Below are 15,036 nucleotides of genomic sequence, written 5' to 3'. Positions count from 1 at the left end.
CTTTGAAGCTCCAAAAAGTAGATCAAGGCAACATAAAAGTAATCCATAAGACTCCAGTGGTATAATCATTGACTTTTGAAGTATTCCAGTTGTTTTTGGGTGAGAATAGATCAAAATATTACTCCTTTTTCACTGTACATCTTGCCTTTGCGGTCTCTAGGCACGATCAGGATTTCAAGCTCGATTACACTTGTGCAGACCACTAGATGATGCTATATGAAGTTTAATCGAGCTTGAGATCATGACATCCAAGGAGACTGCTGTCAAGATTTAAAGTAAAAAAGGAGCTACATTTTGGTCTGTTCTCACCCAAAAATGATTGGATCACTTCAGATGACATTGATTAAACAACTGGAGTCTTATGGATGAATGTTTCTTTATGTGCTTTTTGGAGCTTCAGAGTTCTAGTCACCATTCACTTTCATTGTATGGACTTACAGAGCTGAGATATTCTTCTAAAAATATTAATTTGTGTTCAGCAGAAGAAAGAAAGTCATACATATCTTAGATGGCATGAGGATGAGTAAATTATGAATTTTCATTTTGGGGTGAACCCCATAAAGATTTGTTTCATAAAATGGCTACAACAGTGATTGTCAGAGATATAATATGATGTTCCACTATATTTTCAGAGTTTAGACATGAACTTTATTTCCACCTGCTGGTGGAAACGGCAAATGCAAGAAGTGATTTTAGGCTTTGTGTCATCGCGCTGAGAATAGATGCGCTTCTCAAATGTCTTAGAGCAAAAATAGCAAAATTAGCATACTTTACTACCGCAGATAGCGCAAACACTTCACCCATGCCCACTTGCGCTTTGCTCGGTCACCAAAATTGCGCTTATAATTAGCACTCTCACGAAAATTGGATAAGACATAGTGCACAGTCACTGATCATAGCACAAACAGACCACAAACAAATGTTCTACAGCAAACACATGGTCCTTTTGAAATTTCCATTTGATAATGTGAGTAAATCAGAAGCTTTTTATAGATCTTGTTTAGGTATTATTAAAGAGCTGCCAAATGGTATTATATCACAGAAGATCAACATTGGAACAGGTTGGTTCTGAAACAAGTGTTCTACAATGGAAGCTATTAATATTCATAATATACATGTAACCATTAAAAAACCTAATTTTTCAGTCATCTTGCCTAAATGCTACCAAGTGTATTTTGTTTTCTCTTTCTTAAACTGTATCCTAGAATTGTGCTTAAAACAGTCAGCACAGTTTTGGTTTTATTCTTTTGTTTTGCCTTGCATTTTGTCACAATTTAATGTTATTTTACTTCTCCTTTAAGAAATATATCAAATATATATAATAATTAAAAACAGTATACATCATTTGAATTTGCCAGTTTATTGCACTAAGCTCTGATGCTAGAGCCGTTTACCGTATCCCTTTAACATGCACATTAGAATTTTACATTTAACATACACGGAACATAAATGGCAACCTTTAGTTAATGAGTGCTTTTAGAGCCATGTTGAAATGTGACATGAAAAATAGTCGAAGAGTTTTGTGACTTCAGGGTACTTCTGTTCTGATATCTGACACTGAGATTGAAAATCTTGAATCTTTTTTCGTGGTTATATTCTTTTTAAGAAAAAATGCCTGCCGTTTTTAAATATTGTATTGCCTGTTTACAGTGTAATTTACTTCTACATGTCACACATAACAAACTGGAATTTAAAGTTATCATGAAGAGCTGCTTTTAATGTTGAATAGAAATAAAGCTAAAGTTCAATACCTCTCATATCATACAGTACCTGTCCAGTTTGTAGTGACAGTAGAAGGGAATGTGATAGATGACAGAAATAAATGAATGAAAGACATATTTTGAAGTTTTATTTTGAAGTTTTTTGCCTACAAATTTTTTTTTTTAAATGTATGTAAGCCAATATTATTTTGCTCCTGTTGGTCTTGCATATCAATATTTGTTTTTACTTGCTTCTTTCAGCTCTATTATAAGACAAGTAATCATCACCAGTATATTGGGGTGTTAAAAAAGGGTTGTTTTTTTTTTAACCAACCTTTGACACCATATCAGACCATTTTAAAGATTTTAGATCACATAAATCTATTGTAACTATATTCTGTTCAACAATTATGTCAGTTACTATTTGCTTATGCAAACTGCATAAGGAATGTGTTCATTTTAATATTTTTCTCCTAATTTTCCTGCCAACATTTTAAAGGATATGCATAGGTGCATGTTAAAAAAAAATACAGCCTGCAGATTTCTTCTGTTTTTACTTGTTCCCCACAGAGCTGTTGTAACTTGAATAATTTCTGTAACTTACAAAATGTTTTTAAAAGTTTTTATTTTCTTCCAGTAGTTATAGAAAAACATGGACCATGCATGTCCTAATCTTGCCAAATGTGTCAGAGACCCATGTTTACATTTGCTGGCTCCTGTTTTTGGATTGTGCTGAAAATTACACAAACTTCTACATTTTGTACAATTTCTTAAATGAAGTATGTACTTATAACATGTAAGATTGAATCAATAAATGCTGCATGCAGCCAGAGACAATGTGACAAAATTGACTTTCATCATTTCTATTAATATACTGTAGTATGTGATCTATTTGTATAAGTGCTAATATTTCTAAAGGTCTGTATATTTGAAATTGTGTAAAGGTCCAGTTCAGTGTTGAGTGTCATCTGATTACAAAGTAATTAGTTACTGTAATATACTTTTAAAGTAAAACAGTAGTGAATCTCATTACATTTTTAATTCTTGTAATCTGAATACTGCTACTGACTTTCAATCAAGTTAGTTACTTTTAAGTACATTACTTAGGTTACACATTTCTAAAACAAGGTTATTTCTGTAGAATACTTTTAAACTTCACTTAACTTAACTTGTAGGCTTGTTTGCATTTTTATGATAGCTGAAGGGTCTGCACCCCCTAGCAAGTAAGGGAGAAATGTGAGGTTTTAAGAGTATGACTAATGAGGGATAATGAACGTGTAGGAAATATAGACATTATTTAGAATTCGTTAAGTGGAAAAACTAAACTTTTTCTCTTAAATGTTTTAGAAGTAACTTTAAAGTAATTAGTAATGTGATTTTTTTTCCCCCATGAAAGTAATCTTTTTACATTTCAAAAACCACAAGGAAAGGCAAGTAAATAATTGAATGATCCATAAAGATGAATATGTAAAAATACTGTACTAATATTTGAGGTTGTCAGTAAATTAAAAATATTCATGATTAATCTCATGTTTTGTAGTGTGACAAGTTTGAAATGACCTGACGTTGCCTCTAAATGTGTGTGAGCCTTTTCTAAACCTTCTCAACTGTCAACAATATACCATAAAAAAAATTTTGGCAATATAAAAACATAACAGCCAGATTTGCTGTCACAACACTTTATTTAAACGTGACAAGTAGTATAAAATATACAGAATGACTTGTGACAAAATCCAAGTGCTCTCATAGTGATTATGACTTCTGAAGACTTTAACTAAAGCCCTTGAATGCAATACTTTTATGACTATATTATATAAATGTATCTCTGAAGGGAGCTGACTATCTTCAGAAAAGTTTCGATGGCATTTTTTTTCATCTTCCTCATATAATGCCTAATAAAATATTGTTTATAAGCGCAGGGCTGCTTTTGTACAGGCGTTACCAGGGTAACAGCTATATTTCTGCTGCATAAGCGCCACCTACTGTCAGAGAGTGAATTTGCATTTTCATTCAACCCGTTTGCTGTTTTTGTTAGATGAATGTGAAAATCTGGCCGCATTTTTACACAGCACACACGCCGTGTTATGAAGTGCTTTTTCAGTGCTTTTTGGCTCAGTGGTTACGGGACAATGCCACTATTCATTTTCTGCATTGTTTTTATTTCAGTAGAACTAATCAAATAAAAAAGTATGGTTCACAAGGTAATTTCATTTAGATTTTCAGTGGTAGCTAAACTGTGAAGGTGGTAGGATTAACCATATGCTGCTTAAGCAGTTTTACATTGAAAAAGGCCAATATTCTATCTTTTTTTTTTTTTTCAAATTCTAGCCAATATGCTTGTGTTAACCCTAGGGTGTGCAATCTTTTCCAGACACATTTTGTTATACTGGTTGAAAGTCTCTTCACATCCTGATAGCAATAAATAATTTAAGTGGTCTAAATGTAAAAACAATTATATTATATATATATATATATATAATCTATCCAAATTTATCAATCTATTTTAGCATACCGCCAAGCAACATGTTCGCGCAGACAATCAGCGCGAGATCCTTGACGCTATGCAGAGCGAGCGCGAGAATTACATTCGTTATTATTGTAATGTCTAAACTGTGAATGAGACATGAGGTAATCTGAAACCAGAGCGATCAATTCCACCAACACGTCTCTCATACTGGCGTTTAGACTCTGCTATGTGTGTAGGTGTCTGTTCATGTGTAATAGATGAGGCGTGGCTTTGGAGACACCTCTGAAGCGAGTGTGGGCTCTATGCTTTCAAAGCTAGCTTGCTAACTGCTAGCCTCTCTGGATTACACACCCTAGCTTTATATTCATAAATTATAGCTTTAATGCTACCATTAATCATGGCACTGTTTGATCTCCATTTGCAAATCAAGATGTAGGCCTACAAATAATAATACTATTAAGAATATTAATAATAGTAACAACTCTCACTTTCATCACACTTAACAAATGAGGCAAAAAGCGTAGCTTTGCATCATATGGAGCTGGTTTTACCAACGAGTATTACGTGTAACTTTAATTTACAGTTTTACCGTGGCAGTACATGTGACGGTAAGGGTCATATTGGTTTGGTGCCTACATACCACATACATACATACATATTTTATGTTTTGCAAGTTTTTCCTACAGATTTGAAAATTGATTGAGAAAATCTCCTTTATGTTCTAAGTAAAGCTACTACTGTACTACCACCACCTAATGACTCTGTCCATGTTGCTTGAGTTTGTGCTTGTTAATTTGTGTTTGTCTCCACCTCTCTCTGGTCCAGCGTCCATGATTCTCCACCACCTCATGTAGAAGGTCTATGTAAGTGTACTCATTCCCCAGCAACAGGCTGTTGTCGTTTGGAGAATTTCCAGAAGGGGGAGCTCTTGAGTCATTGCACACCGGCCCATCCTTAAAAACTCTCTTTGCCATCTTCTCCACTCTCCTTGACTGCTTTTGGAATTCTGATGCAATCCGCTCACTTTTTTGAACTTGCCATCTCGTTTTCTTCATGCTTTTTATTTTCTCTACATTGTCTTTGTTGTTTATCTCCTCGCCAACAGCAGATTTTGACTTGCTGCCTCCAGATGATGGATGAAAAACACTGAGCAATTCCGAGCAGACCTCACTTTCATCAATAGGTGAGTTCTTTGAAGAAAACTCTTGAACGTCAGACATGACGGTCGACTCAAGGCCTGATCTCCAAGTTTCCCCATTCGTAAAATTTCTGGCATCCTCCCTTGGTGATATATTAACAGAAGATTTTTGTGCACTGAAATTCGGGACTTTTTTAGGTATGGATGACTCAAGACCTGCTCTGTAAGTGTCCTCATCAATAGCAACTCTGAAATGTTCTATAGGGGGTCTGTTTTCTGGCAAAGACTCAAATGTATTAAACTGTGGACCTGCTGGAAAGATTGTAGGATAAATGTTGGGCTGAAATGATCTGATGTCATGCCTGCAACCAGCTACAAATATTAGCTGTGGGAAAACATTGACAATTTGTTGATTTTGAGCCCACTGCTTCTTCCATTGGACTGCAGTTGGAGGCCAGGTCAGTACACGCCGAATGGGCCTTAAAAGTCCACATTTGGTTCTACCTTCAGCAGTGCTCTGTTCAACACAGGCCTGGTTTTTGGGATCAGCACTGATGGTAAGGTACGGCAAATTCTCAGCGTCCTCCACAAACTGGCCAATGTCATCTTTTCCCTCCAGATTAGCTTGACTGCTTCCTGCACCCACAGTCAACTCATTATTGAGGTGTTCCTCAAAGGTAGTCACATCATTCTCCACACCTCGGTGAGGAACTTCTTGGTTCATACTTGTTCCAGCTTTAGCACTCTCATCAGTCTCTTCATTTTTCTCTGTGGGACCATATTCACACAGCCCCTGTGTGTCTGTTGAGTTACTCAGCTCATCAATTACTCTATCTTTTTCCTTGTTTTCTCCATCCTTATCATGCACCATTTCCATGCACACTTCCTCAGTGTTTGCGCTGTCATTTTCTTTTAGTTTATCTAAAGTCATGCATCCATTGTAATACTCATTGTTGCTCACGGCTTCAACATTCACATCTGTTTTCATCTGTTTATCTAATAACTCTGTCCTGCAGAGGACTGGCCCTGCTGACCACACACGTTTAATGGGTTCTCTGCTTTGATACACCCCTGAAGAATAAATATGGTAGATCTGCGATATCTTCTCTTCTCCAACCACTCTCTGGTCTGTATTCAGAAATACCTTTGTTTTATAAGGCATGTCACCTTTCACTTTTTTGTTTTCTTCTACATTGAATTTTCCCATAATTTCCCTGGTCATTATGCCTTCTGTTTTGTTCGGAGAAGGTTTTACAGTCTGTAGATGTTTCCTCTCTTGTTTCCTATGATACAACACTGAAAGGACACAGATGACAAGTACCAGGGCACACAGTACCACTGGTTAAATTAAAGATTTGTCATTAACAACATAAGCAGTTGAAAGTTGACTCGTTTAAGGGGTAAAATAAGACAATAAAACAGCAATCCTACTTACCAATTAAAATGATTATAGAGGGGTGTGAAATTGTTATAGGTTTGGTTGTTATTGTACTGGTATGGCTTGTAGCTGCAGGACTTTCAGTGGCAGGACGCATAGTGCCAGGGCTTTTGGTGGAACGACTCTCAGTGGCAGGGATCCTGGTAGTTGGGCTTGCGGTGGTAGGGCTCATGGTTGTAAGGATTTTACACTCTGATACTTGCCACACTGGCATACCTCTTAACTTAGGAGGGCTACTGCAGCATACCTGCATTGCATTCTCCAGCAGAGACGCATTCTGCAGACCTGAAAGGAATTATGACCTTAAGTATTATACTTGCAAAGTCATTTAACATGCACAGAGTTTGTTTATTGTTGAATGGAAAGTTTACCCAAAAATGGAAATTATGTAATCAACTCGACCTCATGTCGTTACAAAACCCATATTATTTTTTATTAAAAAAAAATAGTATTGCTGGATAAAAGCAACTATCGGCCAATTGTTAAAATGACAAAAAACCTGGACAATCAGGGCAGATGATTTTCAAATCAAAAGAGGGCCAACAAACAAGTTGGCAGAGGCTGTTTGCATTAAGTGCAAATAGCAACAGATGCTATTTTCACTAAGTGTAAAAAGCAACAAAAACCATCTTCTTTGCACTAAGTGCAAATAGAGTTAGCTGCTATTTACACTCTAGTGCAAATAATGGCAGATACACCCCTGTGTAAATACTAACATACAGTATAGGGGCATCACTGCAGAATTTTTATTGTGTTTAGTCCCACAGACACCCTACACCAACCCCTACCCCTAACCCTACCGTACAATAATTTACCATGGCTTTACTACAGTCACCATAGTATCACTATGGTATTTTCAAGTGAAATCATAGTAACCACAAAATTAAACATGGTTACTATTAACATACTATTAACAACATGCAACAACATGTAACTGTAGTAACACCATGATTAGTACATCAGAACTATATAGTTTCCACCATAACACATGGTTACTACATTTACATTTATGCATTTGGCAGACGCTTTATCCAAAGCGACTTACAGTGCATTTATTACAGGGACAATCCCCCTGGAGCAACCCAGAGTTAAGTGCCTTGCTCAGGGACATACTGGTGGTGGCTGTGGGGATTGAACCAGCGATTGAACTATGCCACCACCACACCACAATGTGGTGTAGTACTACAATATTACTACAGTAAAACCATGGTTAATTTCATCTGGATCAAATCCTTCTCAACTCCCCGACCTTCACTGTGACCAAATCACTGCGAGGAATCTCTTTTATTTATTACTACAAGTAGTATTAAATGAAATATTAAGAGAAGAGTCATGGGAAAAAGTATGTCAAGGGGTGAGATTCGAACCCGAATCTCCAGAGTAACAACACATACACATAACATCGTTACACCGAGAGCTAACTGAACATGGTGCTGTTAGTCATAAAATCCTGTGTTTCCACCAGTCTATTGGAGCGCAAATAGTCAATAAGTTACCCTCTCTCTTAATCCACTAAATGTATAAACCGTTAACCAGTTTAATGTCTCTGCCCCATCGTGAAAAATTTAAATATGCACACCTTAATTTGATCAGCAGCTGACTCCAAATAAATCTGTCATGGCTGTCTTGAGTTTGGTCTGAGCAGTGGTGGGCAGAAATAGTGTAAATAGCCTGTGCCATCAAGATGAGCTATTTGCACTTAGTGTAAATAGACACTCAAATACAAGTTGGACAAGTAGCCTACAACTCATGCTGTGTGCGCGAAAGAACATGTTACTTTTGTTCAATTATTTTGATGCTAAGCCTGTTAACATTTACCAATATGTTGACGACTCCCAAAAATCACCTTATTTAAAAAATCTAGAAGAGCAACATGTTCACACGAGATTTGATTCTCTGCCTTTGATGGCATGCGCACATTGTCATTAAATGCATTATCATGAGTACACATGTTGTCGGCTCAAGCATAATCAGTGTAAGAATGTGCATGTACTGTAAATGCTTAATAACAGCAGAGTTGCAATTTTTAAGCATAATAAAAAAAAAAAAAGTATGAGTTAAAACAAGTCTATTGGCACACAAATGTTGCACAGTCGAGGAGTGGACTCATTTTGTGTTCGACAAGTTTGGAAAGATATGAGGGTGAGTAAATGATGACAGAATTTTCACTTTTGGGTGAACTATCCCTTTGATAATGCGCTGATTATTGTGATAGTAATACATTATTATAATCACAGTTAATCAGACTACAGAAAGTCTAAATCATTTGCTGAATCAGATACAAATTATGAAATGGAAATTGATGGATACCTCTCAGATATTTAGCAAAGTCCTTTACTGAGCAGGAGCAGTCCCAGGGGTTTCCATCCAAACGGATCTTTGTGGCGTTAAGTGGACGAAATACATCGACACTCAGATGCATCAGGTTATTGTTGGACAGGTCTAACTGCCCAAGCTTACTGAGACTGAAAAAACTGCTCAGAGTTATAGTGTGAATATGGTTCTGAGACATGTTCAGAGTGAGCAGGTTTGATAGCCCAGAAAGAGAATTATGATCCAATGTACTTATTTTATTATTTGACAATCTGAGGTTCTCAAGGGCATGATGATGGCTGAACCAGTCTGACGAGACTTGAGAAAGATCATTATTGTCCAGATTGAGAGTTTTGAGGTTTTGGAACATATCAAATGTTTGTGGTCTCACTGCTGTGACCCCAGTTTGTGTCATAGTAAGACTGGTCACAGTGGTCAGATTTGTGCTGTTAAACATGGACAAGTTGATTTCTCCCAAAGAACTCACAAAGATGATCACAGAGGTCAAGCCAGCAGGATAATCTAGGGAAAATAAAATGTCACAGGAAAATTTACTAGGAATGCTCCTAGTTTGTGGTTCGGAACAAGTTTAGCTTTATCGACAGCATCTGTGGCGTGCTGTCAATAACTACAGGCAATAATCTCAATTTGTAAGAACAAGAATTGTGTTTACAGCAATGCTCTTACAACAGAAGTCTAAGTGGCAAGGCATTGCACCAGGATTAACGTTAAAATGCACCATTTTTAAAGTATAGCAACAAAACTCAAACATTATACATTACATGGAGTCAATGTGACAAAATTGCTTACCAACCTTGTATCTGCAAAGTTATATCCAATCTTTCAACTCCTGTCATGACCATGTAAATCCAAAGACCTGCTAACATTCACACAAAATGCACCAGGATACCAGAAATGGACACAACGTAACTATCCGCAATGTACTGTTTACATGTAACAAACTCCATCCACTGGAACAGTCCATAGCATATAACTATAACTTCATCCACCAAAAAAGTAACTACTTCTGCAAGTACAATATAAACAACTTTTAAAGTATTTTTGCATAGAATTAAATTTGCTTTACATCACAAAAATACAACTTCTTGGATACAGTAAACATTTCTGCTTTTAAACCCTCCAGAATGCCTTGCCACTAAGACTTTAATTGTAAACATGTTTTTGCTTGTTTTGATAAACTGAGATCTGTACAAATTGAAACTGTGGTAATCGATATTATGCCACAGATGATGTCAATAACTTAACTTGTATTGAACCCAGAACTTTATTTTAGTCTAAAACAGTAAACACCAGTACAATGATCCATCATGCAACAACACAAACACATGTTTCACCAATTAGCGATGTATTTTTCTCAAATTAGCTTAAATGCAAATACACAACTGCAGTGAAGATGAGCTATATTCAGCTGAAATGTATCTGATCAGTTTGCATTCGGTTACAGGTGACAAGCACACCATTATTATGAACATCAAAGCGGTTTCATTATCAGACCATCCTACCTCTCGGTATCTCCTTGCAAACGTAGTCAGTTCCAGTATCTATACAGGACTGAAACCATGCCATATGAATGAGATGGAGTGTCACGAATATATGTAGAGCTAGGCAGAACAAAATGGGCATTGAACATCATAATTTAGTTGATTGTGAGTTAAACATCACACCAAAGTCTAATAACACTTACCATGCATACTGAATAAGATCAAATATCAATGTCTTCAAAGTTTCTTTCTAATGACCATCCATTCACTGAATACCTGATCTGTAGAGCCACCCTCTGAGGATAAACTGCCAGTTGCCTGGACACAAATGTGTCTTCAGTGGATTGTCAAGGATACAGATGAGGATTGGCCTGTTGTGTTCCAGTTGAGTGACGTTGGGATGCCCATCACGAGACTAGCTGTAATTAATCTTTTGGACAATGCAACATACTAGACATGGCCTACAACTAGTTGCCACCATTAAAGGGATAGTTAATCTCATAATTTACTCACCCTTATGTTATCTCTGATGTGAATGACTTTCTTCTGTTTAACACAAATATTTTTAAAAGATTATTTCAGCTCTGTAGGTCCTCAAATGCAAAGGAATGGTGAGCAGATATCAGAAGGTCCAAAAGGGACAGCATAAAAGTAATTCATAAGGACTGCAGTGTTTAGATTTTCTGAAGCGATATGTTAGGTGTGGGTGAGAAACAGATTCATATTTAATAAGTCCTTTTTTCCTGAAAATCCTTTCAAATTCTGGTTAAAAGCGACTTTCACATTCAGCAACCTGGGAGAGTGAGAAAACGATGAGAGAATTTTCATTTTTGGGTAAACGATCATTTAAAGCTACCAATAAAACTGACCTGAATTCAGCTCTGACCAGGTAAATTACATTTTGAACAGTTTTGTACAGCACTTGGTAATAATATTTGTTATTTAATCTTCAATAGTGATTTGCTGTTGCTCACTTTCAAATGGGAAAAGTCAAACTGCAATGGACAAAATTCCTGTACAAACCCATGTGTTTTAAACACTCTCAAATTGGTATTGATTAAAAATACTCTTATTAATATTTACAATGAATGTGGAGATATTTAATAATAAATATCTAATTAAATCAAATCAATAGTAATAACTAGATATAAAATAGTTATTCTTAAATTAATATTTCACAAAAAACAAAAGTTCATACTAATGTCAGTAGGGTTATCCCAAAATATAAACCCCTCAAAGAGAAACAATTAAAATCTTCATTTAAGCTAAAGGTCATGTGTGGTGAGGGGGCCACCACTGGCCAAACATGTGAGTTTATAAAAAAAATATCAGAATGGTCCCCCTTAAAAACGAATGAATTATAAAATTTGCCAGTGGTGTTACTACTTCTCATTAATGTTATTAGATGTAACACAACTGACAAAACAGCATGCCATCAAATGGTAAATTACCTGTAGCGTGGTTTAGTAAACCTTTTTGGAATAAAAGATATAGCAGCTGTAGATTGCATGTATGATTGAGGAGTTTGAATTTTTTAAATAAATGCCAGTGCAATTGCAGAGTGACCCTCCGAGGCAAAGCTCATATAAAAGAGGTATGTATTTCAATCTTAAAGTGGAAAAGAGATGAGAATGTCAATGATTAAACAGAAATAAACAATGAGAATGAATTGATTGACTTGAAGTGTTTATTCATTCTCAGAGTCTTATTTAAAATAAATAATGGTATGATAAAGGAAGCAAAAATGATCAAGAATGAGTAGTAGTGTTTAAAAAAAAGAAAGGAAGTGACCAACATCAATACAATCTTTTAGTTCATATAAAAACACATAATATACAAAACCGCAATGTAAATGTAGCAACTTGTAGACTTGACATCTATTATTTGGAAACAGTAGTTTAAGGGAATTTGCTCTTTGTTAATAATGTTTGCAAAGAGATTTTTCTAAGTGTGTATCAGAGTACCTTTCAACAAGGAATCTTCAACAAAATGGAGCAAAAGTGTTTAGTAAAGCCCTTTAAAATTGTGACCCCTATCCAAACACCTTAATAAGCTAAATAATAAAGTGCATGTGCAGCGCTCAATTTATCTCGACACCAAACACGAGGCTTCTGTGAGTGTTATCGAACATGTAGAGAAACATGGTTGTCGGCAGTGTTGACACTTTCACTTGAGGAATGTTTTCAGCCTTGGTAAATAATTAGACAGCGACTGCAAAGGAAGTAACTGATTATGAATATATTAAATACTGTCAAATCGTTTACAGCGACACTCTTCATAACAGAGCATGCTGTTGTTCTGCAAGAGAAAGCTCCAGTGCCTGCATCAACATGGATACATTGCATGATAATAAAAAGCACTAAAACATGATCATAAGTGCACCATAGTACAGACTGTCCAGTGGACGTCACAACTGCAAACAGCAGAACAGAAGAGAACTGCATTTGATGTGCATCAAGGTCTGTTTGATTCCCTATGAAGGACAATCAAGTTTCAAAAACTGGGCTACAGCCAATTTGCCTTTTTAAAGCACTGTATAAATAGCGTTTGTAGTACCACAACACATGAAGGCTAAAAGCACACATACCATGGATTGTCCCAATGACAACTAAGTAGACAGTTCAGAGCAGCATGTTTCACAGGCAAAAACAAAAAGAACGTTTGGTTGAGACGCAAGTCAGCTGTGTTTTTACATTAATTTGAGTACTGGCAGTCCTCAGCGGCAGCAGATTTACAAACAAAAACGTGCATCTCTAACTTAAAAAGATGGATTAAAATAATCACAGGAAGCTCTTCAGTAAAATGAGCCAATCAGTGCCTAACCAATAAATACTTAAAAACTAAAAATGAATCATGTAAAAATACCAGAGATTGTAGGTAAAGGACTACTTCAACCCAAAACACATTCAAATGGAGTGCGTGAAGGCTTAATTGTCTGCTTGTCCAGACGGTCTCTTCGAGCAGGCCTCATTGCAAGTTTGTGTTCACTGTATATGCCCAAAACCAACAGAACCAAAGTGCAATCTGACCTCACTTTCCACTCTTCTTTGGCACTGCAGGTCTTTTGGCTTGCCACAGGTGGTTATGGATAGTCAGCGCGTCTACACTGACAGACACAGTCTTGGCAGGGATTACAGTGAACTGCTTGCGGTCTGAGCTGTACTTATAGAGTTTGTCAATCATCTTTTTATTGATCGTCTTGGGCCCTGTACCAGTGAGCTTGTGGATCTCCTCAGTGTCTGGGAAGTAGGAGTAAAGGGCCCTGAACTGGCAGCCGCTGTCACGGAATAGAATCATCAAGTGGTTGGATTCACACTTCTCAAGCTCCTACAGGACAAACAAGAGGCAATTATTTTTAAGAGTTTTCGGCAATGATAATATCAAGACTTGTTATTACAACTTCTAGATGTTATCTGCAATGCAATAAAGCAAACTGGTCACAAACCTCAAGAATAGAGTTTTTCTGTGGTTCATTTACTTTCCCTGCTAAGCAGCAATGAGAGAGTGCATTGTGGATTATCGGCTTGTTGGATTTTGCACTTGGCTCCTTGAAAAGCTTTGGTCCTATGGAGACAAAAATAAGAAAATTAGGAATGTCATGAAATATCGATATGTTGATTGGCACGTTATTTTCTCTACATTTTTGAGGCATCAACATATTAAAGGGGTCATATGATATGCTTTATGTGAAATCACAATGTGGTCGTTTTGGCAGATTGGTTTCAACAAATGCTATTGTTGCAGTGAGAAGGAAGTTTTGATTTCTGAAACTTACAGTATGTTTTTATAGTACAATGACCTCTATGTCAAGGGAAATTTGATTCTTCATGTCATGACACCTTTAACATTAGCCAACATTTAATTTAGAAGCCTGTTTTGTGTGCCTTCCTATTCACGGTCAGTTGGCCTTCCATTAAAAGAAGTCCGGCATAATAGCTTTGGGAGAACACAAGGGGTGATATAACATTGGGCATGTCGGTGCGGTGCAGGTGGCAGTACATATGGTGAATCTAGTCACCATACACACAAATGTAATAAAGGTTTTTGTACTTTAAGAATGAACAAAGTGACATTTGTGAGTTTGCAGGTTAGTGTATGAAACTGGTGTAACTGTGCAAACTGAACGATTAGAAATGGTGATGGTTATTATGCAATTTCTCTGTAGGTGGCCTTGAATAGTTTAATTGAACCTGTCAAACCACAAAAAGATATACTTGTAACTGAAACATACTCAAAGCCTTTCATAGGCCATTTAAAAGATACATATACACAATATATCATCCAGTGATGGCTAAGGTAAACAATCAATGCCCTTTGATAATTATTTGGGTTTGAATTTAATGGAAAACTATGAGAGTTGCACTCTGTGGCACTACAGAATTTTGAGTAACCTCCAGAGTCATAACTAGGCGCCGCAACGGATGCCGAGAGGCAGTACCGGTGGTGTGTGTACATTCATTGAAAACAACTGTTTAGAT

The 15,036-nt window shown here is 36.5% G+C and overlaps 1 protein-coding gene across 3 annotated transcripts in view; it reads right to left on the bottom strand.

The window, feature by feature from the left end:
* Positions 1-12,240: 12,240 nt before the first annotated feature.
* Positions 12,241-15,036, bottom strand: part of LOC127636127 (calmodulin-regulated spectrin-associated protein 1-B-like) — a 54,400-nt gene continuing 51,604 nt past the window's right edge. For all 3 annotated transcript variants that reach the window (XM_052116554.1, XM_052116539.1, XM_052116545.1), the window contains 2 exons: positions 14,004-14,122; positions 12,241-13,885 (listed from right to left, as the gene is read on the bottom strand). In XM_052116554.1, coding sequence (XP_051972514.1) covers positions 13,589-13,885; positions 14,004-14,122 — 416 coding nt within the window. In that variant the 3' untranslated portion in view covers positions 12,241-13,588. The remainder of the gene's footprint in view (positions 13,886-14,003; positions 14,123-15,036) is intronic.

Source organism: Xyrauchen texanus, chromosome 4, assembly GCF_025860055.1.
Source record: "Xyrauchen texanus isolate HMW12.3.18 chromosome 4, RBS_HiC_50CHRs, whole genome shotgun sequence".
NCBI lineage: Eukaryota > Metazoa > Chordata > Actinopteri > Cypriniformes > Catostomidae > Xyrauchen > Xyrauchen texanus.
This window is presented reverse-complemented; position numbering and strand designations above follow the sequence as displayed.